The sequence below is a fragment of the Enhydra lutris genome, unplaced genomic scaffold (genome assembly GCF_002288905.1).
Source record: "Enhydra lutris kenyoni isolate GAN:26980312 unplaced genomic scaffold, ASM228890v2 scaffoldscaffold17, whole genome shotgun sequence".
In the NCBI taxonomy this organism is placed as follows: Eukaryota; Metazoa; Chordata; class Mammalia; order Carnivora; family Mustelidae; genus Enhydra; species Enhydra lutris.
In genome coordinates, this window is record NW_019154101.1 from 43,148,192 (window position 1) to 43,173,442 (window position 25,251).

Here is a 25,251-nt window from a genome sequence, read left to right on the forward strand (position 1 = left end):
ATAAAATATAAATCCTAACAAATAATACTAGTGTGCTGTTCTGCCATGTGAGTTTCAGGTTACTGATACAGTCATTTGTGGGAATCTACTTGGGCTAGTTTGTTTTATTGCTGGTGTTGCAGTGTGTGTGTGTGTGTGTGTGTGTGTGTGTGTGTGTGTGTGTGTTTAAATGTTAAGGAACATCTTTAGGGAAAGAAAATTCTAAAATCACACTAAGTTTTATTCATTTATAAGTAATTAATATTTACATCTTGTTTTAAAGTTATTACTAGGAATCCTCTTCTTCTTTTCTTAAAAATGTGTAGTGCATTTTAGGATTAAAGGCTGTTTTCATTATCCCCTGGGCTGCTGGTGTAACTTTCCTTGTTCTTTGTAACAGCTCAGCAGAACCCAGCCTCTCAGCTTCCTGCCAGGCAGCAGGAGATCGAAATGAACCGACAGCAACGCTTCTTCCGCATCCCATTCATCCGCCCTGCCGACCAGTACAAAGACCCGCAGAATAAGAAAAAAGGCTGGTGGTATGCCCATTTCGATGGACCGTGGATTGCCCGGCAGATGGAACTCCATCCTGACAAGCCACCCATCCTTCTTGTGGCTGGTGTGTATGATTCACATGGAAAAAAACCTTATAAAGCAAAAAAGGATTATAAACCCTCTGAATGAAACAGTCTAATATATAATGTAATAACTCATTAAATTTCAGGATTGAGGAATGGCATTCTGCAGTTGGAACTGCATTAACATTTCCAGTTAATTTCCAGTTAATTGAGGGTTAATTTATTTATGATGTGAAATCGCTTAGATTAATTATGTCCTTTTAGAGCACATAGAAACTTGTCTGTGTCCTAAGAACCTTTTCATTGGTGTTTAATCATATCAGTTGATTTTTAATTGTTTAAAGAAATGTAGCAGTTTTATTAAGACTGGTAAATTGTTTGATCAACTGCAGTGTTAATACTTTCTGAAAGTGTTCTTGGTGGAGGACAAATTTAACTTGTTTCTGGTGAATTTATTAAGCAGATTTCTGTCGTAAAGAAAGAAAAGAAAGTTTTGAAAGTTCTTGAATAGATGAAAATTGATAACTATAACAGTTTCAGGAATAAAGTTTATGATAAGTGCTTCTGAAGAGATTGATGGCTAATTCTCTGATGTCTCCCCTGTGCAGGTAAGGATGACATGGAGATGTGTGAGCTGAATCTGGAGGAGACAGGCCTGACTCGAAAGCGTGGTGCTGAGATTTTGCCAAGACAGTTTGAAGAGATTTGGGAATGCTGTGGAGGCATCCAGTACCTTCAGAGTGCAATTGAGAGCAGGCAGGCTAGGCCCACATATGCAACGGCCATGCTGCAGAATCTATTAAAGTAGCAGCCTTCCCTGCCATGGGAACCCAGGCCGTGGTACCAGGTGGGGTGTGTGCCCAGAGGTGGGACCATCCCGTGATCATGTTAGAACTGCTTAGAACAAAGTGAACAGATTTTAATAATCATGGCTTTTTGTTAATTTCAGGTAAATGATGGTAGTGAATTGGGGACCTAAACATTATTTTCCGGTATCCAGCTGTAACTGTTAAACTTCTCCTCATTCTAATCTTTGTTAACACTTGGACAGAATCTGACATTTCTCCTTCTTTGCCAATAGTCTACCTTGAAGTCCATCATAATTGTTCTCTAGGAAAAGAAATTTTTTTAAAAACTCAAAATACTTGCTTTTGCAAGGATGGCACAGAACCCATAAAGCTGGAATAATGAAACCTTAGCTTAAAGTTTCTTACAAAAGTTAAGGCACTTAAAATAATCAAGGCACTGATATTGTGTACTTTTTTTAATTTACTTTTTCAGAAATTCATGGAAATTTGCATAGAAGATGGGAATTTTTATTTTCCCCCCTCCTTTGTAGTGTGTCTTAGTTTGAGTAAAGCAGTTCATTTGAACTTCTAGAATTCCAGAAAAAGCCTGAATGTATTTAATGTACTCTGTGATAAGGAAGGTACTCACACAGTATCTTGCACAGACTTATTTTTCTTTTCTATCACACTGTGTCGCTATAAAAAAATATTTTCTTCTATGCCATGGACAAATAAAGGAAATTCAGACCATTTAAATGCTTAAAAGTTTTGAGATAACTTGTTTCTCTAAAAAAGGAAATATGTTTTCAGTGGCTCTGCGGATGAACTGGACTGAATGCAAATACTCTTTCAACTACATCTCAATTGTGATTTTTGTATCAGAATCCTGTCCAAGTTGTTTCATATGATTTAAGCTAGTGTTCTGCTGCAAAACATCTTTGTTTTTAAAAAATTCCTAGTGTCTTTTTTGGCCTTGAGATTTTGGTAATTGTAGAGCTGTTTTATAAGCTTTGTGATTCAAAAGTCCAATACTTAGTAAGTAATTGCTTATTACATGTAACTGATAATTTAATTTTTTTTCTTTGTGTGGTGTTAGTTTTGATCAAATGTCAGCAGTTTTAAGCCTAATATTTATGACTTTATGTTAGGAATTTGGAGACAAAGATACATCAAGGAGTTATGTTGACATTAATGAGTCCTTGTTAGTATTTTAGAATAAAATTAGAAGAATAAAATTATTCTTTGCACTTTTTCTCCCTAAATTTTAAAGACCTTAACCTTTGAAATGGATTTCTAGTGATTTTTCTTTTCTAGAAAGAATACCTCAGTTAGGAATATATTTCCCAGCTGATTAGATTAGTGCTTTTGAGCCACAGACACTGTTTTCAGAATTGCTTCTCTCGTAATACGTGTCTTAGTACAGAAATATTTATTTATTATGATACTGTGCAAATGATTGTCTCCTGGTAAAGAAATTAAATGGTCCTGTCTGTGCTGTTGAGAATGTGAATATGATTATATTTAGAAGGCTGTGTTACTGCAGAGGTTCACCCCTCCCCACCCAACCTGGGTCATTTGGTCCCTGCGATTGGTAACAGCAGCTCTGGTTACTGAAAATAAATGACCTATTCTCTCTCTTCTCATCAATCGCCTTTAACTGGTGTTTTTATTTGTATAGGATAGTGCATAAGCTTAACTAGTAGCAAGTAAAGTCCTTGAAGAAAATTTAATAACCAAATTGATTTTTAGTGAGTTGTCTCTTTAGTGCGGTTTTCGGGAGTTTTTTATATCTCCTAGATACATATAGGCACTAGATGAAAACTCATCAAAACAGGTTAAAATTATTGTAATGAGAAACTTAATGTTTTAAAGACATTTATCACAGCAAAGCATCATTGCAAGTCTTTAGTAGATAATAAAATTATAGTTTTAAGCCATTTTGTTGCTAATTATGTCACACAGCTGTCCTAGAACTTAGCTATTTCAGGTAGTCTCCTGAGTTAATTTTGGCTACCAGGAGAATTGCCCTAGTTCAGATAGACTTACGATAACCTACATACACACACAGGCCCCTTTGCTGGAAAAATTTAGGACCCTATCAGCCTTTAAGGGAAATAGCAGAAATGGCATGCTAATAGATATTGATACAGCTGCTTTACAGTATTCACAATCACACCCATAAATGTTATGTGAAAACTAGGAATCAAATAATTGAGATTGAAAATTTGACATTTAAACCAGCATACTGTGTATTAAGAAATAATCTTCTCTTAATGCTTGCCTTATTCAATACATGTTCCTTCCTTAATGTATACTTTGCAAAAGTAGACATACATAAAATATTAAAAATGAGAAGGAAAAATGTTTTCACATTCACTTTAATTATAATGTAATTCCTAATGCCACTAATACATTTGAGAAATGTATTATGAGCTGTGGGTATGCTCTGAAAGTTTCTCTAATACACATATGTCAAGAGAACAATGAATTTTCTTAGTTGTAAAGTTGAATGGATTGCACCTTCTCAAAGGATTATGTGAGGAAAAAATAAAATAATGCATGCAGAAGTACAAGCCCACACAAGAGACGTTTTATTGTAGCTCACATTCTGTTTCCTATAATGACTTTTTAATAGGTCATTCCTTCTGGTAACACAGTGAACACTTTTGTAAGAAAATACATCTTCTGTGGAAAATAGGTGGTATTTATGGAAGCTTAGCTAGAGAATAGAGAAATTCACAAGCAAGAATAATAATGAGGATTAATTGTAGAGCTTTATTAATTGGATTTTAAATTTTTTTCTTTAAATTTTCATTCACAGGTTATTACTGTGGTTCTCAGGGGATCCAGATATGTAGATCTTTGGTTTCTCTACCTGAAGTACCTTAAGAGTACTTGGATAAGTAGAATAAATATTTATTGGATGAATCAGTTCGTTAATACATCGGTAGTGGTAGGTCTACCTCCTTTTACAGAGGAGGAAAAAGAGATTGAGAGGGGTCAAATAATTTAGTTCTGGACCATGAAAGAGATATAAATGCTTTTGCTTCAATCACATGGAATAAAAAGAGTCAAAACAAGCAAAGTTTTTTGAGTAGCCCCCTGCCGATTTACAAAGGGTTTCTCCTTTGCCATTCCACATCTTCAGAAGGTGTGACATATTTTCTGTGTGTATCATTACCAGAAATAACAAGTATTGAGAGTTTGTATTTCTCTAAGAAGAAGTAAAAGTAAATAACAAGGGAGGGGAGGACAGAAGATTTCTAAAAATGAGAATAAGGACAAGTTGAGGCGATCAATTGTGAAAAGAAAGAGAAAAGTAGTGGTGGAAGAGAAAGAATGGATCTGCCCCTGAAGACTCTACATCCCCAGGTTGAAAAACACTGACACTTTTCAGGTGACAAAACACTCCGAGATCTTAGCTGAGTTCTAGAATGAACTGTGTGTACTACAGGAGCAAAACCTATGGTTATTAAAACTTGGATCAGGATAGACCTGGGGTATAAATTCTTAGCCTGTAGAAATGGCACTGCCACACTGGAGAAGGCCAGCAAGAGGGAGACATTCTGTGCATAAGCCTCACAGAGGGATAAAGTTGGAGAGACTTTGGGAGGGAGAGTCTACCCATGTTAGGACCATATCATTGAATACAATTAAGTTCAGTTCAAGTCATTGTATTCCTCCTTCCCCAGCACTCACCTAATATATGAAGTAAGTTTGGTTGTCATATTTTTCAAGAAAGTTTTAAAAAGATAATCAGGAAAAAAATGTGCAATTAAAAAGAGAATCTTTAATACTAATTTGTATCTATACAACAGATATCTCACCTTAAGAACTCAAATAGGCTTATTAATTGGCCATTTTCTTTTCACTTTTGAAAATCCCATCTAATTGCAACTGTTACTTAATTTTTCCTCATTTCTTTAAAAATTGTATATCTGATTCTTTCCTAAAACACTGATGTACTGGAAATAGAAATAATAAATGCTGTCTCTGTAGAACTTCCTCTTGCACCTTGTGCTTTTAATACAGTTGATAGCGCATTATAAGCAAAACAGTTGTAAATGTTGCTCTTGTTGCCCCGTGTCTCAGATGGACTAAGTTGGAGAATTCTGGGGTGCCGAGCTTCATGGAGTCACCAGTGCTGGAAACACTGTTCTCTGTGGCTGGGGGAAAAGGCAAGGGAACTCGGGTGACCGGAACATCCTTGAGTTTCGGTCCCAAACTTTCGTGGGTTTTCCATCCAGGGAACAAGCAGGACCGTGTGTGACCTGTGACTGCTTGCACTGACTAGATTAGAGAAAACCTAAACCTTGGCTGCCTTTACCTAGGCCTTTGCTAGTCTGTTTACAAGATGACACAGGGTGTAAAAACTGGGGATCCAAAGAAGAGGCCTTCTTGCTGAGACTTTGAATATAGGTAGTCTCTCTAGGCTACTTCATGCCCCCCATCTGGAACTTACGATGTTCCAGGTGGGTCTTCTGAGAGGGCAGGTCAAAGAGCTCTTCTCCAGCTGGTTGAAAAGACCAATCCAAAATGTGGGTGATCCAAGTGAGAGGCCCTTGTTTGAGAGGGCCACCTTTCTAACAGATGATGGAGTGTTTACCTAATTCTAATTCCCCATCAAAAATGACATTCCCTGTTCTTGTTAGAGCACAACTTCAATGTGGAGGGTGGAGGGCACGTTATGAGGAGGTGATCATTGTTAGGTTTTCATTTCCTTTCTAATTTTTAAAAAGATTTTATTTATTTATTTATTTGTCAGAGCGAGGCAGAGCGGCAGGCAGAGGCAGAGAGAAAAGCAGGCTCCCTGCTAAGCAAGGAGCCCGATGCAGGACTCGGTCCCAGGACCCTGGGATCATGACCTGAGCCAAAGGCAGCAGCTTAACTGACTGAGCCACCCAGGCATCCCTCTTTTTAATTTTTTAATTCTTTTAAATTTTTTTAATGATTTTTCACAGAGAACAGAAGCTGAGCATGGAGCCTGTCTCCGGGCTGGGTCCCAGGACCCTGCGATCACAACCTGAGACAAAGGCAGATGCTTAACTGACTGAGCCACCCAGCTGCCCCTTGTTTTCTCTCCTGATGAAATTGTTCTGTGTTTTGGTCAGCCAATCATGCATCTAACAAGCACGTTTTCCTTTGGGTTCCAGGGCTATGGAAGTGAGTAGGTACATCTCCTGCCACCGTTCCTTGCTTTGTGGCGCTCCCATCAATATATCACAGTTTGAAGTCCTTATCCCATAATCACAGCTCCTCACTTTAGCGGGGAGGACTGGGGTGGGAATAGGAATGAATGCTATGCATTTCTGAGGCCAACAGGAGTGAATTTTTAAGGGTTTGTAATGAGGTGTGTGTGTGGGGGGAGTGTGTCTATTACTAGGAAACACTTGTTTTTATTCTTGAAATTTTACTGCTAAAATACTGCTGTCGATGTTGAATATTTTGCTATCTTTTGGTAGCATGAAAATAATCATTTATCATATTTATGGATTATGGATTATGATAAATCGTTTATCATAATCCATAAAGCAAATCCAGGGAATAGCTAATGAAACACAAATCCATTTTATTATAAATCTATGAATATGGTGCTTATATTTTATTGAAATTAAGGTTTTGCAGCAAATATATTAATAGTGGAATATTTGAAATAGATACAGAGAAATCATTTTTCACTAAGTAGTACATTAAAAACTGGCTAAAATGGATTACCTTGATGCCAATCTATCTGTGCACCCAGGAAAGTTAGAGTCCAGAAGTATTCAATGGAGTTATTAAATTAGAAGACATGGTTCATCTGTGGTGGAAAACAGGCATTGGTTATGTCATAAAGCATAACATTACTTCCCTCCCTCCCTCCAATATAGAGTCTTCCTTTAAAATAGCTTTATGTGGTCACAAGAAGAGTTAGAGTTCTCATGGTGTGTATATGTGAACCCCAGTTCCTTTTTCTTAAAGGAACTAATTCAGAAATTATTGGCAACAAAACAATCTACTGTGTAAGCACTAATTTCTTCTAAAACTAGGGTGCCTAAGGCTGAAGAGGGATATGTGTGTGTGTATAACAGACATTGTGTGGAGCAATGATTCAGAGAGACCTGCATCTCCATGCATAAGTAGTCCTCTTTTATGAACATTGTAACATGAAGAATTTTGCTTCCTGATACATTGTTCAACCTCCTCCAAATAATAAGTACGTTGCACTTGTATATGATCTGGAAGCAGTATTTTAAGGGCAGCTGGAAGCAAATCTGTCTTGCTATTCTTTGACTATCAGTCTGGAGTGGCTGAAATATGTTTTAATGATTGTGTTTTGGGTTTTGATAATAAGCTTCTTTTTCTGCAGAATGTAGCAGTCATCAAGTACACGATTCTTCTCTATTTGAAACATGGTATGTGTTGGTTCTCAGTGTTGACTCTATGCCTGGATTCTGATGACCAGTGAATATGCCTGCCTGTGTTTTCAGAATTTTAACAGAGTGGATACAGTTTTCCTTGAGAAAGCAAACCACTTCTCCTGATACAGATTATTTGTATATTTTTAGTTTTTAATTTCCTTCCCAATCTTGAAGGTTAAATTCTTCATATCCTCCAGTCAGTAATTCAGAATCTCTTCTCCTGATTATCTGGAAGAGAAGTTGTTTTAAGAGCTTAAGAAATGCCACTTGAGGTCAAATCCGTATCTCATCCCAGTGTCACTTCTACTGGTGTTTGAAAGAACATGCTTGCTCTTTAGGACATTTTTGAAAGGTTTGGAGATGCCCTCAAAAATATTCCTAACTTTATAATGTAGTAGGAATATATTCTCTCTCTTTTTAGACCCATTTAGATTCTCAGGCTGAGCCATCTTTTAAAGCAGAGGGGGCAAACAGACATGATGATTCCATGCTTCTGCTTCATATGAAATGTGACCCTTAATTCTCCCTGGGACTTTAGTATTTACTTGGTGTTTGCTTCAACCCGGACCTTTTATTAATATCAGATCTGGTGTTTCATTGCCATTTTATGGCTCAAGTTTGAACTTTTTCTGTCTTTCTAATTGCCTTTGTTGCAGGAAATCAAAATGGCACACATCCAGTATGCACCTGGATACCTGAAATTATGATTAGCCTTTGGTGTGCTTGTCTCAGGGTCCTTGACGTCTATTGTAATAACTTGGTTCAAGTACAAGCTTTGAGGTGTTTGTTTCCACCCAACACTACAGGTCTCAGGTACAGCGGGCACTGGCTGATTACCACTCTTACTATCAAAGATGGTCTGATTTTTTTTGAAATTTTTTTATTTTAGACTAAAAGTTATCCAAGATATTTTCTCAAAAGTTATTTTAAAAAAATCTATATTTAACCTGGTTACAGCTAAGTTATTTCCCTTCATAAGACAATTATTTTAGTAAAATAAGTTGGATGAATAATTTGGAAGGGATACCTAGGACACTGGAGGGAATGTTCATCTGAGGATGAACTTTTAGGAATTTTTGAAGTTACTCCCAGTTCACAAATCACATTTCCTCTATTTCTCTACATATTTTTGCTTTACTTCATTATTTGAAATAAAAAGATATTTTAATAAGAATAGGTACAAAATTATTCAGTTCCAGGAATACAAATTGTTATGAAAATTGCAACCTGTTGCAATGCATTTGATAAATTGCACGTATATTTTTACAAGAAAAAGTGAATATAAGTACTTGGATCTTTTCTGTTTTTTTATTGTTTTGTCTGTACATTTCAGTTAATGCCAGCCTTCCAGCTCTGTCTTTCTCACACCAAGGAATGCATTCCCCCTCCCGCTTCCAATACTAAATTAAAAATCTTGGCAAATAAAGCCCTTACTTACCTCTTACTTATTTCTTATTTCTTGCTCTTACTTATTTCTATTTAAAACAACAGTCAGACCTAGAGATGTTTTAAATTTTCTTTAAAATTCAGTAATCAAAACCAACATATAAAAGTATTATTTTACCTTGTTATCTTGCTGATGTTGGAACTTTTTAACACTAGTTTTGTATGCTTGATTTTTAGAGTGACCTGGTGACCTACAAAAGAAAGCAAAAACATGGTATCCTATTTCCTGGACTTATCACCATTAATAGCAACTACAACTTTCTATTATTTTAGCTTTAAAATTAATATGACAATGAAAATGGATAGCCTGTTTTTGCAGGTGCTTTCCATTAGGGCTGGCAGAACTATGCTCTCTGCCTCTGCTCCTGAGTTCAGCCTTCCAGCTGGCCTGCTGTTTCTTAGGCAGTGGTGTTGGAAGGATTAAACAAAGCTCATGGGAAAGATGAGTGATAACTTCATCTTGCAAAAAGTATTTTTTTTTGGGGGGGGGGGCGTTATTTTTAAAGTCGGGTTCTGAAAAACAACTGCAATGACATTTGTTCATAAAGTTGAAAAATAAAAGTTATTTAAAAATTTGATGTATATAATTCCAGACTTTTTAATACACATATAATTTCTGATGATAGTGTATACACATTTTGCACCTTGCCTTTTCCCTCTTTACATTCTAAGATGGATATAATATTTGCGGAATGCTTTCTGACATATGTTCCCTTATGAGTAAATGGTTTTCTTTCTCCCAATATTCTGTCCCTTGTCATTTCAGGGAAAGGCTGAGAGATGGTATCACACTAGGAAGAAGGAAGAGCCTATCCGGGAGGTGTAGTTGGAAGACAAGTTCCTTGTTCTTTTTACCACCAGCTAAGATAGCATTTCTGGTTCCTACTTACCCTGGCTGGGTGACTTGGAGGCTCAGAGAACTAAGGGCTCAGTATGTGTCTGGGGTCAGAACTAAGAGATCACAGGTGGGGGAAATAAGAGGATAGAAACTTTCCGAAGGGCCTGGTGAGGCAAGAAGAGGCCTGCACCCCCCACTCCCCAAACAGACACCACCTTGGAGACAGGAAGGGAAGGGAAAGGATTTTTGAGCCTGATTATATACTCCAAGGGAACTAAGTTGCTTAAATTGATTGTTCCAACTCTTAATCAGATGAAGTTTTAAAAATTGGATTGGACTATATATATTTTTTTAAGATTTTTTTTTAAAAGATTTTATTTATTTGACACAGAGAGAAACCATAAGTAGGCAGAGAGGCAGGCAGAGAGAGAGGGCGAAGCAGACTCCCTGCTGAGCAGAGAGCCCGACATAGGACTCCATCCCAGGAATCATGACCTGAGCCAAAAGCAGAGGCTTAACCCACTGAGCCGCCCAGGCGCCCTGGATTGGACTGTATTAAACTCGAACCACTCCCTGCCTTGGTTTCCTGCCCGCCAACCCCTCCCCATCCAGTGGAGAGAGTGCTCATAAGGGAGTCAAGAACAGCTGCTAGAGATAAAAAAATGGATCCCTCCGCTGTCTGGGGTGTGGCAAGTCAGTAAATCTGGGATCTTGTAGTTAAGACAAGTACTTCCTTATTAAAATCTCCTCCTAGGTGTCACTTTGCATCATCATTTCCTTAATCTGGCTCCTATATTTGGAAATAATTTTCGTTATCATAAAAAAATCACAGGGAACACATTAGGCCTATTAAAGGACAAAGTGAAAATTTTTACATCTGAGGAGGAAAAGTCATAAATAATTTACTCTATTAGATTTGCATTTTCTGCATATGTATAATGATAACTGAAATTAATAAAAGTCAAACTTGTTAAGCTAAATGAATATTTTGTTTATTCTTGGGAGAATTTTTGCCAAGTTCCTACTATAACTGAATATAGGACAATTAAAATTTAAGGAAATGAAAAATGTATGGAGTACATTTGTAAGTATTGAATTGAGGAAAAGAACAGAAGGAAAAACAAAGGTGAAAATAGAATGAAAGATGACCCGGCAGTAGAACGACGAAGAAAACACACCCAACACGTCCGCGGCGCGTCCGTGGACTCTTCTCAGTAAGGCACCGGCCCTCAACACAATTTTCCTATCGCGTTCCTTCAGGTCAACTAGCAAAAATGCAGCGAGTTCGCGATGCTTTAGCGAGCGCTGCTTTCAGGGTTGACAACACTTTGATGTCCTTGGCTGGTGCCCTTGGCTGATCTGCTTCTGAGTTGAGGCTTCAATGCCAGGTGGGGGCGATCAGGTTCTTCCTGCCGCGGCTGCCGCGGTGGGTGATGGATGACCCAGTGGCACCCAGCGGCTCCCACCATGCTCGCAGCCGAGCACCTGATTTATTCCTCCGCTAACCCACCACGCATGCCTGTTATCCCCACTGTATGGATAAAACCTGAGGCTGGGAGTTGCTTCAGGTCACAAGTAGCTGGGCCAGGGCTTGAGTTTTGTTTTGTTTTTGTTTTTTTAAGATTTTATTTATTTATTTGACAGAGATCACAGTAGACAGAGGCAGGCAGAGAGGGAGAGAGAGGGAAGCAGGCTCCCTGCTGAGCAGAGAGCCCCATGCGGGACTCGATCCCAGGACCCTGGGATCATGACCTGAGCCGAAGGCAGTGGCTTAACCCACTGAGCCACCCAGGCGCCCAGGGCTTGAGTTTTAACTCAGGTCTAACTCCGAAGCCTCAGGTGGGAATCCCCGTCTTCAGCGATGGCTGGTAAGGTTAACTGTCCTGTGGTCCGCACGTCGTCAGCTGTCGGAGTCACATACAAGACGGCGTCTGGGAGGAACAGGAGTGGGTGGCAGGGATGCGGGGGGACCTGAGCACCCCTGTGCTGTGCGTCTGAGGCAGCTCGTGGGGGCTGGTGGGGTTTGTCCTCATGCCGAGGAGATGGGCCAGGGTTTAACATCTGATGCTGAGCAGTTCTACTCTTTCCTCGTTAACTGGAAGAGTAGCTGAGCGCGCCTGTCACTTCACGGATTTACTCTGCTTTTCCTTACACATGTGAGCGAAAACATCGAGACCTGCCCATATTTGATGATTTGTTACTGATAAAATGGTAATGCCATATAATTGATTTTAGTTTGATTCTAAGTATACATATTAAATCATTACACAAGCAGGATCTATTGTCCTGTAATTTACTCTTCTCATTTAATAAAATGTCTTACTCCTAGAGCAGCTCCAGCAGGGCTGTATCATTGCCTTTAACTGCTGCTCGGTGGCGACGAATACACACGATACTCGCGACCGAACTGTCTCTCCATAGACGCTCCCTGCAATTGTTTCAGGATTCCAAGCAATGATGCTGTGGACATTTTTATAAACATATCTTAGTGCACAAATGCCTCTATATTTTTTGTAGGAATGTTGTCTAAAAGTAGAGTAATTGAATCTAATTTAAAATTTTATCGATACTAGCGAATATTTCTTAGAAAAAGGTTTTTCTAATTTACACATTCCGGCAATGCTTGATGGAACTAGTTTTCCCTGATGTTACCTACACTGGAGAGTATTCACATTTTTACCAAACTCATGAGTAACATGAGACCTCTTTATTGTTTTTGGATTTCCCCAACTATAGTGAGACTGAGCACATCTTGTCCTATGTTTTCTTGGTCATCTCGATTTCTTCTATGAATTGCACTTCTGCATTCTTGGCCCATTTTAATATCAGTGTGTTTGTCTTTTATCGATGTGTAGGAGCTCTGATTATTATGGATTTTCAACCTCTATAAGATAGGTTATCAATATTTCCCCCACCTTGTTAATATGTTAACTTTATTTATGGTGACTTTCCCCCTGTGGAAATCCTCTTCTTAATGTCATCTGGGATTGGTGTCTTAATTAGGGAAGGCTTTTTTAGCCCAGGATTATAGACGTGGTTTTAAAAATAGTTTTCCTTGGGTACCTGGGTGGCTCCATCGTTAAGTGTCTGCCTTTGACTCAGGTCATGATCCCAGGGTCCTGGGATCCAGTCTATATCAGGCTCCCTGCTCAGCGGGGAGCCTGCTTCTCCCTCCCCACTCTCCCTGCTTGTGTTCCCTCTCTCTCTGACTCTCTGCCAAATAAATAAAATCTTTAAAAAAAAGTTTTCTGGGGCACCTGGGTGGCTCAGTGGGTTAAAGCCTCTGCCTTAGGCTAGGGTCATGATCTCAGGGTCCTGGGATCGAGCCCCCCATCGGGCTCTCTGCTCAGCGGGGAGCCTGCTTCCCTCTCTCTCTCTGCCTGCCTCACTGCCTACTTGCGATCTCTGTCAAATAAATAAATAGAATCTTTAAAAAAAGTTTTCCTCATATTTTCAACGTTTTGATTTTGTTTCAATCTTTGATACAGAATTGATTTGTGTATAGTAAAAAACTAATTTTATTTTATTTTCTAAATGGAAGGCCAATTGTATTCTATTACTGACAGTCCATACTTTCTCTACTGATTTGAAACGCTTGTTAAGTTCTCTAAATATAAGGGTCTATTTGGGGCATGTATATATATGTGTGTGTGTACATGTGTGTGTGTTTGTATATATATATATAAACACACATACATATTTTTATATATTTATATATATATACACACACATATATATTTGTTCTGTGTACTTACTGTCTGTCTTAGTGTTCTAAATATTATTTTGTTTTATTTTTATTTTTTAAAGATTTTATTTATTTATTTGACAGAGATCACAAGTAGGCAGAGAGGCAGGCAGAGAGAGAGAGGAGGAGGAAGCAGGCTCCTTGCTGAGCAGAGAGCCCGATGTGGGGCTCGATCCCAGGACCTTGGGATCATGACCTGAGCTGAAGGCAGAGGCTTTAACCCACAGAGCCACCCAGGTGCCCCCTAAATATTATTTTAAATATTACTACCCTACAGAGCAACCTCTCCATCATTCTACTTCAAGATTTTCTGTTCTACATTTTCATTTCCAGAGCAAATTTAGAACCAGAATGTCAAATTCTATCTAGAATCCTGTTGGAATTGTATTTGAGATTAACTTGGAGAAAGTTGACAACGTTATCATAATCCTCACTCACTTGGGTACTCTTGTGCTTTATGTTCTTTGTAAAGATGCTTTATAAACAGAAGTTCATATACCCTTTGCAGTAACCCAATAGATGGGTTTTATTAGTCTCATGATCAAATGAGGGAATTGAGATTTTGAGATGTAATTGGTCCAAGGTGACTTGATTAGTAAGTTGCTAAGCCAAAAATTTTTTAAAGATTTATTTGTTTAATTGATAGAGAGCACAAGTTGGGGAATAGCAGACAGAAGGAGAAGCAGACTCACTGCTGAGCCGGGAGACTGATGTGGGGCTCGATTCCAGAACCTTGGGATCATGACCTGAGCTGAAGGCAGGCACTTAACCAACTGAGCCACCAAGGCGTCCCTAAGCCAAAATTTTAATCATTATTTGTCTGACTCCAGAATATTGCTTCTTAATCATCACTGGGTTAAATCATTGTCTTTTAAAGTGTTAATACTTTGAAAGAACAGGTACTTTTCGTGAAGAGAAAGGCTAAACCTCTCTAGCTTCTTGTTGATGGAGTAAAGCAGATGGCCATGAGCTCCCTGGTAGGAAACTAGAGATGGTGGCCACTAGAATAAATAGGAGGAAGTAAAAACAAACACAGGATTATCTACTCAAGATGTGGGTCTAAGTTGATCACCACTGAGATGTTCCAGAGTGTGTCACTAGAGAGACTTGGCTGGGAAAGGCGAGACAGGCTCAGGAAGAAGCTCTCCAGGGCAGAGTATACAGTATGGACTTGATCTGGGTGTCACAGGACTTGTAGAAGAGTAAGGAGTCTCTATGTCCCCTGATCATTCATAACGCCACCTACACCCTAAAGTCTGGTTCGTGAATAGAAGGCCAGTAATATCTCGCCTCCTTTTCCTCTTCTTAAGAGCTTCTCTTAACCTTTCTGTTGGAAATAAAGGATGGATTAAACATGTATCTACTGAATAGACTACTATTTAATCATTAAAATGGCACCTGCTTGGATCAGTTGTTAAGCGTCTGCCTTCGGCTCAGGTTGTGATCCCAGGATCCTGGGATTGAGCCTGCTCAGCGGGAAGCCTGCTTCTCTCTCTCCCCCTCCCCCTGCTTGTGTTCCCTTTCTCACTGTGTCTCTCTCTGTCAAATAAATAAATAAAAATCTTTAAAAAAAATCATTAAAAATGATGGTACAGAAAATATTTAATGACATGGGGGAATGTTCTATGTGAAAGAGCTGAGTATAAAAGAAGAAGCCAGTCTGATTCCACTTTGCTTTAGGACATTCTATGTAAACGTTCTGTATAAACATGTACATCAAAAGATAAGAAGAATTAATATGAATATCACATTTTTTCCTCATAATTCTCTGTATTTTCCAAATTTCTCATGACGAAAGCTATATTTACAAATAGGAAAAAAACAAGTATCACATACACACACACACACACACACACACACACACGCTTCAACACCAATTAAGGAAGGAGACCACACGGTATTGGGTCTTGAAGCTGACGCAGGCTCTTTTCCCTTCCCTATTGGTCTTAATGCAATACGGCTGCGAGGCTGGAGCTGTGGCTCTGAAGTGTGGTCCCTGGACCGGCAGCAGCAGCCTTACCTGGGCCCTACCCAGACCTACTGCATCAAAAGAGAACTTGGCAGAAGCCGGCCATGTGTTTAAAGAAGTCCTGGACTTCTTTAAAGTCTTTAAATGTTCACTGGAGATCGAGAACCATGGGTTGAGAGGAACGTACACATTCATTCTAATGACAGGTTTCTCAAAAGCAAGAAGAGCAAATTCCTGGGTCTATAAGCGACTGTGCTCAACCTACCTGCATGGAACTCCCTTTCCCTGCAGGACCTCACACTCCTCGGTGGGGCCACAGAGGCCCGAGTCCCGCTGGTGCCGGTGCCCTGGCCTGCAGCGACACTCGGCTTCCTCGGTCCGCTCGTTTTTTACACACTCGGCAAATTCGCCACAGGCCAGGAATTTGCAGGGATCTGCTTGGTCGGCTGTAAGAGACGGGCCAGATTTTAGCGAATACATGGCTGCCCAAGCGGAGGAACTGGTGGAAATCAAAGGCCAGAGACCAGAGATATTGGCCATCACTCCATTTGGGAGTGATTGTCCAGTAGTGATGACAGACTGGAGTGAAAAGTGAAATGCACATTTCTGTATTTTTGAGTTTATGGACACAGGTGATAACATATTTACTCAGAATATAGTTCTGCACAAACCTAATTGGGCATCCGAATCAGCTAGAGGCCTTGTTAGAACACAGGTTCCTGGCCCCATCCTCAGAGTTTTGGAAGCAGAGGGCGCGGGATGGTGACCGAGAATCTGTATTTCTAAGGAGGTCTCAGGGGGGCTGACGCATCTGGAGGGCACATTAGGGAACCAGTGCATTAGAGAATTAAGACTTTTGTTGGCTAGGTTTTTAAAGTAAGCATTTTCTGCAGAGATGAGTTCTGAAAGTATATATTTAAGACCAGGTCTACCTTACAAAGTAGTCAAGTAGTCATGTATGTGGACAGTTTTGAGAACTCAGGACAATTTCCTATTAGTCCCTTGTTAGAGATCTTTCCTTTGGATTAATAGTTTTTCCCCTATTAAAGTTCAAATAGATCTCTAGTCTCCGTTTTTGCTTTTTGTTTGTTTTATGTTGATTGTTCTCTGATATTCTAAGTTCCGTAGCATTGTCTCAAATTTTTTTGTAAACTGGATTATAAGTCAAGGGACTCTCAGCATATTTAGATCCAGAAGGCCTGTGGCCCCCTGACAGCTTTTCCTTGTTTTTTTTTTTTTGTTTTTTGTTTTTTTTTTGTTTGTGTGTGTTTAAGATTTTATTTATTAATTTGGGAGAAAGAGAGAGCGTGTGCCAGCAGGAGACGGAGTGAAGGGCAGACAGGGAGGGAGAAGTAGGCTAAGCAGGGAGCCTGAAGCAGGGCTCAGTCAGGACCCCGGGATCATGACTTGAGCCCCAGGCAGGTGCTTAATGGACTGAGCCACCCAGGCGCCCCTTTCCCCTGTTTTTTTTTTTTAATAGTTTATTTATTTATTTGACAGAGATCACAAGTAGGCAGTGAGGCAGGCAGAGAGAGAGTGAGAAGCAGGCTCCCCACTGAGCAGAGAGCCCGATGCGGGGCTCGATCCCAGGACCCTGAGATCATGACCTGAGCTGAAGGCAGAGGCTTAACACACTGAGCCACCCAGGTGCCCCCTTTCCCCTGTTTTTACACAGGTGAGCACACTAAGCTGTCAGGCAGAGAAGCGAAGGGTCCGAATCCCCACATGCTGATGGCAGAACCAGAACAGGCCTCTGGTCTTCAGACCATTGCTCTATCTGCCCTGGGAGGGATTCCTGTTGAATCCCAGCAGTCATTTAACCTTCAGATTATTCTTTCTATAAGAATCTATTCTGTGCAAGGAGCTAGCGCACAGGTAGCCATGCATAAAGCTGTCCTTCCAAGACAGATATTTCTATATGAAAAGCCCAGTACCTTGTCTAGTATAAGGGCTGTAAAGATGAGCTCTAAATATAAATTAGAGAGGAGGTCATTGTTTCGTTTATTTAAAGTGATTGGCATTTGTATGTGCAAAGACTATGAAAGGCATCCCAACTGGACCCGGCAGCATGAACAGAGGCACAGAGGTGAGGAAGCAACAGATAAGAGAGCCTGGGAGGTCCACTTTGGAGGCAACCGACACTCATGGGCAGGAAAGAAGGGAACCCAGATTGGAAAGATAAGTTAAGGCCAATTTTCTGGTAGGTCTTGAAGGCCATGCTAAGGAATTGGACTCTGTAGGCAGGGGGAAGCCATGGAGGACTTCTGGGCGAGGGAAGGGTCTCATCAGAATTGTCCATTAGAAGATACGTAATAGAACTGTCAGGGTTAGGATGCTTTCCAGTGATCATCTGGTTCTGTGTTTTTCACATGGGAACATCTGCAGAACTCTAATTCAGCAGGACAATAGGTTTTATACTAAGAGGAGGTTGGTGGCTAAATAAGCCTCCCCCCCATGTAGGGTGAAATAAATTTAACAGGTTTCTCTCTTTCCCTTGTTCCTCTCTCTCTTCCCTTCAAACTTACCCCTTCTCTTTTTACATTTAAATTTATTGGGGTCATTAATAAGCTAACGTCTATTGTGAATCTTCAAGTGGAGAACACAGTCAGCGGCTTTGCCAAGTTTACTGCCCACAGAAGCTCTGCCTAGGGTCACTGGGGTTCAGGCTGTGGGGTGAGAATTCCAATGAACACTTATATTCGCTGCTCCGATCCAGCGCCTCCTAGTGATCCAGAAGTAATAACGCGCGAGATTAGTAAAAACAGCCCTAAGCTGTGGGCAAGAGCAGGTCCTGGAAAACAGCTGTTTCGGTCTCCCAGCAGGTAGACCTGCTAAAAGACTTCACATGAAGTTGTATCTGCAGCATGAGGGTCCCTTATGGACAAGCAGGTCTGACTAATGTGAACTGGCTTCCTCTGCTTGAAAGTTCTAAAGCTCGCCATGTTATAGGATCCTTGTCACTGTTTAGAAAATGACTCGGATTTACCTGGACAACCCAGGCGATTCATATCCAGGGCCTGGCTTAATAAATAACAGCTGTCAGCAACCTTACACTCAAGACTTATGATACTGATAACAGAAGTCAGAGGGAATAGTCGGAGCTCCATTTCCTTCTCTCTGCAGCAGAGAAATGTATCAAGTAGGAAAGCTGACGGCACGCACAGATTTTACCCCTCTGAAGAGTAAATGTGTGATAACCAAATGAGTTTCCCATTTAAAAAAAATTACTATTTTACTCTCATTTCCTTCAGCCCACTCAGGCATAGTCTAGGCACCAGTAAAGCCAAACAGAACACAATAAGGCAACACTGTCTTGAGAAATAATTTTATCCACATTTGAGGGCTCTGGATCAGATATATGTGAAGAACAAATGCACCTAGTTTATAGATAACTTGCTTTCCCCGTGTTGTAGATTCAGAACCAGTCTACAGAGAAGTAGGAGACTTCAAATCACGGAGCTTAGTTTTTGTTCGCTGTGTGTTTGCTGTGTACACTTTCCTGGGTACTAAGACAACATTCGTTGACTCAACAAATATCAACTTGGCCCTTCAGAATCTTCAACTAAGAATTTCAGGCCAACTGATTGCTTTAGATTTTAATTTTAACCTTATATAAAATTTTACATTTTAGATAGAGTGTTAGAGATGAAAGGTATTTTAGAACCTTCTCCCGAATTGGCTCACTTTGCCGAGGAGGAAGCCGAGACTCCGAAGTTGAGTGTTGCAAAGCCCAAGGCTGTTTGTGCGGGTCCTCTGCGTGAGGAGGAAGTGCCAGGGAAGGAAAGAGCCAGGAGGGGGCGCTGTGGGATCAGGCATGAAAAGGCAATTACGGTTAATTAGAATTGTTAATAGAAGAGATCATATATAGAAATGTAATTTGTGAAGCAGCCGGTACTGTTTCCATTATTATACCTCAAAAATACTGTTCCTAGCTGTGTTGATGGTCCTCTACTTACCCACCAGTCTTGGAGGGGCACCTACAACTTTGAGTTAAAGGCAAAGACTGAGAACTGGATGTGGAGGATAGTGGGGAGGAAGGGCCATGGAAGAGAAAAGATTGTACAACGGATGAAAATTTAGTAGAAAATTTTTAAGCGAAGCTTTCCCTCTACTGTTATCATTTTCTTTCCTTGTCATATCCCAAAGACATTTCTCCTTAGAATGATGGACTCATCCATCAGTCACTGTTAGGCTATATGACTATTTGCCTGCTCCTTAATATGTCCCCAAGCCTTTGCACAAAACAAAATTTGCACAAAATAATTCTGAACTTCCCCCTGTCTGCTCTTGATTTGGTCAATACTGACAGTGTGAACATTAGGTAACAACAACCTGAAGTGCTCTCTTCTGAACATCTGTAGCTTGGAAAGAGGGAGGACTCCGACTGGAGATCAGTAGTTGATGAGGAAGAGTGGAACCAGATGCCATTTTTTCTAGAAGAATATTTTCAAGTCATAATCAAGTTGTGTGTGGATTTGAAGAAGTGAAGTCCTCATGATTGGTGCATAGACTAGTTGGTCTATAATTCCCCTAGCTTCCCCAATTTGCTTAAGCCCTCTTCCAATGTTATTTTTATGGTTGGCACTATAGAAAGTTTTCTTCAAGAGCTTGTACCACACCCACTAGGGATCACGTTCCTGAACCTCCAGCTTCACCAGGAGTGCAATGACAATTACTTATAGGAACAGGGAGCTCACATTTATTGAGGCCATTTTGTGTTTGGCAGTGTGGTGGGCACTTCAAGCATGTCTTCACTCATATGCACAACCACCTTCCAAAGCAGATATCACTGCCCTCATTTTCATAAGTGAGAAACCTGAAGTCCATTTTAGCTAGAAAGTATAGCCCCAGATTAGCATCTGTACGTCTGCTTACAATGTTCAGCTTTTGACATCATTCTAACGGTTTTCCGATATGGGGTTTCCAGGAGACACCAAGGGGCTGACAAGGGATGGTGGGGGTAGGGAGAGGCCCAAACATGCCAGCGTCTTCCCTCTTACCAGTTCACGTATTAGACTTCCACAGATGCTTTCCTTTGAACAAAGGCTCTCTTAACTAAACAAAAGGTCAAAACCACGGTCTGCCAAAACTCCTTCGTTAGGCAGAATGTTTCCTTAGAGAAGTACAGTCTGACACTGCAGCAACTCCACATTTGATCCTGTTGCTCAATGTGACAGCAATGGACACGGCTTGAAGGAAGTGAGCTGCTACGCGGGGCCTGGACGTATGTATGTCATTCCCGGATGTACAGCGTAAGCACATTTTCTGTATCAGTTTCTCCCTGGATTTGCTTATGTAACGTCTTTTATCTCTATGCCAAAGGTCCTGAAAAGCGTTCCCAACTGCCTCATGAGGATGTCCCTTAGCTCTTTATCATGTGATAGAAACCATTTAAATAAATGTCCGTTGCCTGCAGGGAACACTTTGAGGCATTTTACAGTTAACATTAAAAAGATTATGGTCTTGGTCACCAAGCAGTTTATAAATTCATAGGTCCCTGATGGTCCAAGACTGTCTTTCTCAAGCTTCTTGTCATGCTTGTCAGGCCTGGTAAAAGAATCTCCCAGTCTCTCAAGCCTCTGAGGGTCTGTGGTGCGCATGTCACCAGCTCCAGTTTATTGCACAGCTCCCCTTTCCCACATACAGCAGACAGTCCTGCCACTTGTCCCCTCAACCTTGGGGCTGTGTATTGATTGATTGCCTTTCTGCCCTGTTCTTTATCGTTCTTTATAATTTCATGATGCCCTTCTCTTGCGCTCTGTGGCAACACTCACGTGTTGGACAGGAATGGAAGCATCGCCTTTGATAGGGTCCGGTCCTAAGGCAAGATTTCAGCTCAATTTGGCTGAAACTCAGGCTTCCCCTGGGCTGGCCTGGGCTGCGGACCTGTTGGACGCCTCTCGTCCGGCTCCAGGAGCCCTCTTCAGTGTGATGACACCGAGTGTTCACTAGATGGCGCTCAATAGCAAAACAAGTAGGAAGAGACTTAGGGGATGAAATTGTAAGAGCCCCAACTGCTTGCGGTCTTCTTAAAAACCACTGTGCGGTGTGCGCTGGTGGAGGGAAGAGAAATCTGGAAGGAACTCCCGCGGTGGCGGAAGGAGCTCCAAGGGACGGCTGATAGAGCCATTAGTACTGCGAGATGACCGCGACAGGTCGGGCCGCGACGGCTGGGGGAAGGTAGCGGACACTCCTGGATCATCTTTTCCCGTTCCCAAAAGGCCGACTTAGGGCTCCGGAGTTCGAGGCAGGGGGGACACCCCCACGCCCCGGCGCCCAGCCTCACCAAGCCTCACTCCTGGACGCGGTGACTAGATTTCCCGCGGATGGAGGGGGAGTAAACCTGGCCACGTGCGCGCACCTGCAGCTGCAGGGTGAGGGTGGGGAAGGGCTGGGTGGGAGCAGCTGTAGAGCCATCTCTCCCTCCCCTCCCAGCTCATTGCCAAGGTTGTGAGGTTCCAGTTTCTCTTTGCCCAGAGCATGAGAGAATGACAAACCTACCCGTCCCAGTCACTGCTAGTACGCAGGGTGCAGGACGCGTGCTTAGCTCACCATACTCCTAAGTACTCAACATGTTTTAAATTCTTTAAAATCCAAAAAAACCCCACAATATAATCCACGCTGGGTATTCGTCTTTATACCAATAATCATAAGGTATAATGTTAAATATTTTTACTTTTATTGATTTTTTGACTGACTTAAAGATTTTTTAAAATCTTTTTGAGAGAGAGAGGGAAAGATCACGAGCCGCAGCAGGAGGGGGAGAGGGAGTCTCAAGCAGATTGTGCTGAGCCGGGGCTCGATCTCGGGACTCCTCAGGACCCTGAGATCATTCCCTGATCGGAAACCAAGACACTGGGGTGGAATTGACTACGCCACCCAGGAACCCCTAATTTTAAGTATTTTTAGTAATTAATGTTAATATTTTTATTAATATTCATGAAAGGCCTAGAGCTCACAAAATCTTAATGCAACACTGGTGGTCTACCTCCTTCTCAAGATGGGACTGTTACCAACAGTGTTTGGTGCTCAGCACTCAGTAATTTGTATGGATATGCCTATCCCCTGAGGGTTTTTTTGAGCTCTATTCAGGGACCTCACCTTCCACACAGGCCCAGCTGGTTTATTTTCCCAAATCCTGAGAACATTCCAGGATTTGCTGGACCAGCAGAGGGAGTGGGTCGGTTTATGGCTGCTGTCAGGGTTGCTGCCTCCAGGAAAGTGCCCTGGGTGGAGGAACCATCCCGGGAACAGTCTGTGTGCTCAGGAATGTAGCTTAGCATCTTTAGTCCCACTCAGCCCTTCTATAAAATGGGTTATTTAAACCAGATCGTCGCTACTGTCCCTCAAATATCTATCTCCTGTTCTAGGTGTCCTAAGGGAACCGTACCGCTGGACATTATTGTTACATGTCCCTCTAGAACTCCTCATCGAACTCAGTGATCAAAATAATGTTAAGAAGAATCTATAACCTGAGTTAATACTTCATTGTTTTATTATTTTATTATTGGCCAAAACATGTTTTGCTCCTGCCTTAGAGAGGAAGGACAGGATTAGAGAATAATCATTCAATGATACAGCACCAGGCATGTGGCTGGAGCTTAATTAACACACATTTGTGGAATTGAGTGAGTTACTAACAGGAGTTCTTTCTGGGTTAAAGGGACATGTAATGTGAAAAATTTCGGGTTTCATTTTAATCATCCACCGTTCTTAAAACAATAATCACAAACTGTTGAGCGTAGGCTCTCAGAATCTCTTCCTTCTGTGAATGGATGTGTGAATGCCCTTACACATCTTGTCCTGGATCAGAGACTAAAGGATTCTTTCTGCTCTCCCTCATTATTCATATCTGCCACACTGAGGCGTTTTGGATGCATTGGTGTTAGGACTTGAGTGTCCCAGGAATCAGGGGGTGGATGGAGAGCTCTGAGAGCAGGGGCTGTGGAAGGGGGCCTGGCAGCAGGGCTGAAGCCCAGGCTTCCATGCAGGCTTTGCATTCAGGGGTTCCGTGAAGGATTCCAGGAGTATCTTAAACTCACATGTGGGATGAGGACCCTGGCTGAAACTCTGGAGAGGGCTAAAGGTACCTGGAGGTCTAGGCAAAGCTGGGGTTCCCTCATGGAAGCAGATGTTAACAGAAAATCTCCATGATGGCATCCCAGGAAGCACAGGGCAGTAGCAGTGGAAAAACAAGAGAGGAGGCCAGAGACAGGACGGGGGTGGGTTAGGGGAGGGTGGGGCGGGGAATGGGGGGCAGAGGCTGGGAGTGTCTCCTGGAAGGAGAATTCCTGCGGGTGCCTCAGCTCAGAAGGGACACTCCTAGCAGAGCCAAGAGTACACGTGAAGGGGACATTAAGAAGTTCAGGACTTTTGTTTCTGAAAGTGAACTTTTTTCTTTTCTTTCTTTCTTTATTTTTTTTTGGGCATTCTAAAAATATAACAAAATATTATAGGAAATTTCACTTGGTGAAATGTGAAATCTAACAATTCATTTAAGGTTAATTAAACTTAAGTGTGTTGTCATTTTTTTTCTAAGTAGATTAAACAACATTTGTATACCCAGTAAGAGGGTTGATAAGACTCTAAAGGGCGCCTGGGTGGCTCAATCGTTAAGCATCTGCCTTTGGCTCAGGTCGTGATCCCAGGATCCTCAGATGAGTCCCACATAGGGCTCCCTGCTCGGCAGGGAGTCTACTTCGCCCCCTGCCCCTCCCCCTGCTCATGCTTGCTCTCTCTCACAAAAATAAATAAATAAAATCTTAAAAAAAACAACTCTTATAAAGAGGCAGTAGACAGACTTGAAGAAAGCACACAAAACTGCTACCAAGTTCCAGCTGCAGCCCTTGGTGATTGTGTGACAAGTGTTAAGTTATTTACAATTCTCTAAGATACAGTTTCTCTGTATAATGAGAAATACCTACTTTTCATAGTTATTTATTAAGATTTAAAATAGCATCAATTACTAGCAGCTGTTCTTGTTTTTATGGTCACTACTGTGGTAAGTGACATCTCTCACCTTTTCAGAGCTGGCAACTGAAGGGTTTGTTCTGACTGGAGGCATCCTGGATGCCAGAGTGTGATTAATTTCAATGTTCACAATTTTCCAGCCTTGGAATCTCCCCATTTTTGAGGAGACTTCTTAGGAATTCAAGGAGAGAGTGAGTTAGAATAAGTATGTGTAGTTTTGCATTGTTGAAATCTTCAACCTGCACAGCTAACTGGCATAAAAGCCGTACATGCTTCTAAAGAATTTTCAGAACAGCCTAAATGAAAGACGACTCTAGCTGCCAGGATGCCGGCAGAATCGTGAGCAAGCTGTGATTTATTCCGTCTTTCAGTTGATAAATCACAGATAGTTCTAACATTGGTTTATACTTTCTATATCATAGATTCCTTTATTCGGGTTGTTTTCAAAAGCTGAATGGCAACGACACGCGGTGATAACACTGTGTCACTTCTCCTACATGTCATTTGGCTTAACCGATTACTGGCCCTCATTTAGAG

The 25,251-nt window shown here is 41.2% G+C and overlaps 2 protein-coding genes across 4 annotated transcripts in view; one reads left to right on the forward strand and one right to left on the reverse strand.

Moving 5' to 3' along the window:
- LOC111147629 (myosin VI) overlaps nt 1-4,551 on the forward strand; it is a 151,943-nt gene extending 147,392 nt beyond the window's left edge. For both annotated transcript variants that reach the window (XM_022503813.1, XM_022503814.1), the window contains 2 exons: nt 380-598; nt 1,166-4,551. In XM_022503813.1, coding sequence (XP_022359521.1) covers nt 380-598; nt 1,166-1,365 — 419 coding nt within the window. In that variant the 3' untranslated portion in view covers nt 1,366-4,551. The remainder of the gene's footprint in view (nt 1-379; nt 599-1,165) is intronic.
- Nucleotides 4,552-7,896: 3,345 nt separating this feature from the next.
- LOC111147538 (interphotoreceptor matrix proteoglycan 1) overlaps nt 7,897-25,251 on the reverse strand; it is a 125,931-nt gene continuing 108,576 nt past the window's right edge. For both annotated transcript variants that reach the window (XM_022503621.1, XM_022503620.1), the window contains 3 exons: nt 16,010-16,190; nt 9,311-9,383; nt 7,897-7,974 (listed from right to left, as the gene is read on the reverse strand). In XM_022503621.1, coding sequence (XP_022359329.1) covers nt 7,897-7,974; nt 9,311-9,383; nt 16,010-16,190 — 332 coding nt within the window. The remainder of the gene's footprint in view (nt 7,975-9,310; nt 9,384-16,009; nt 16,191-25,251) is intronic.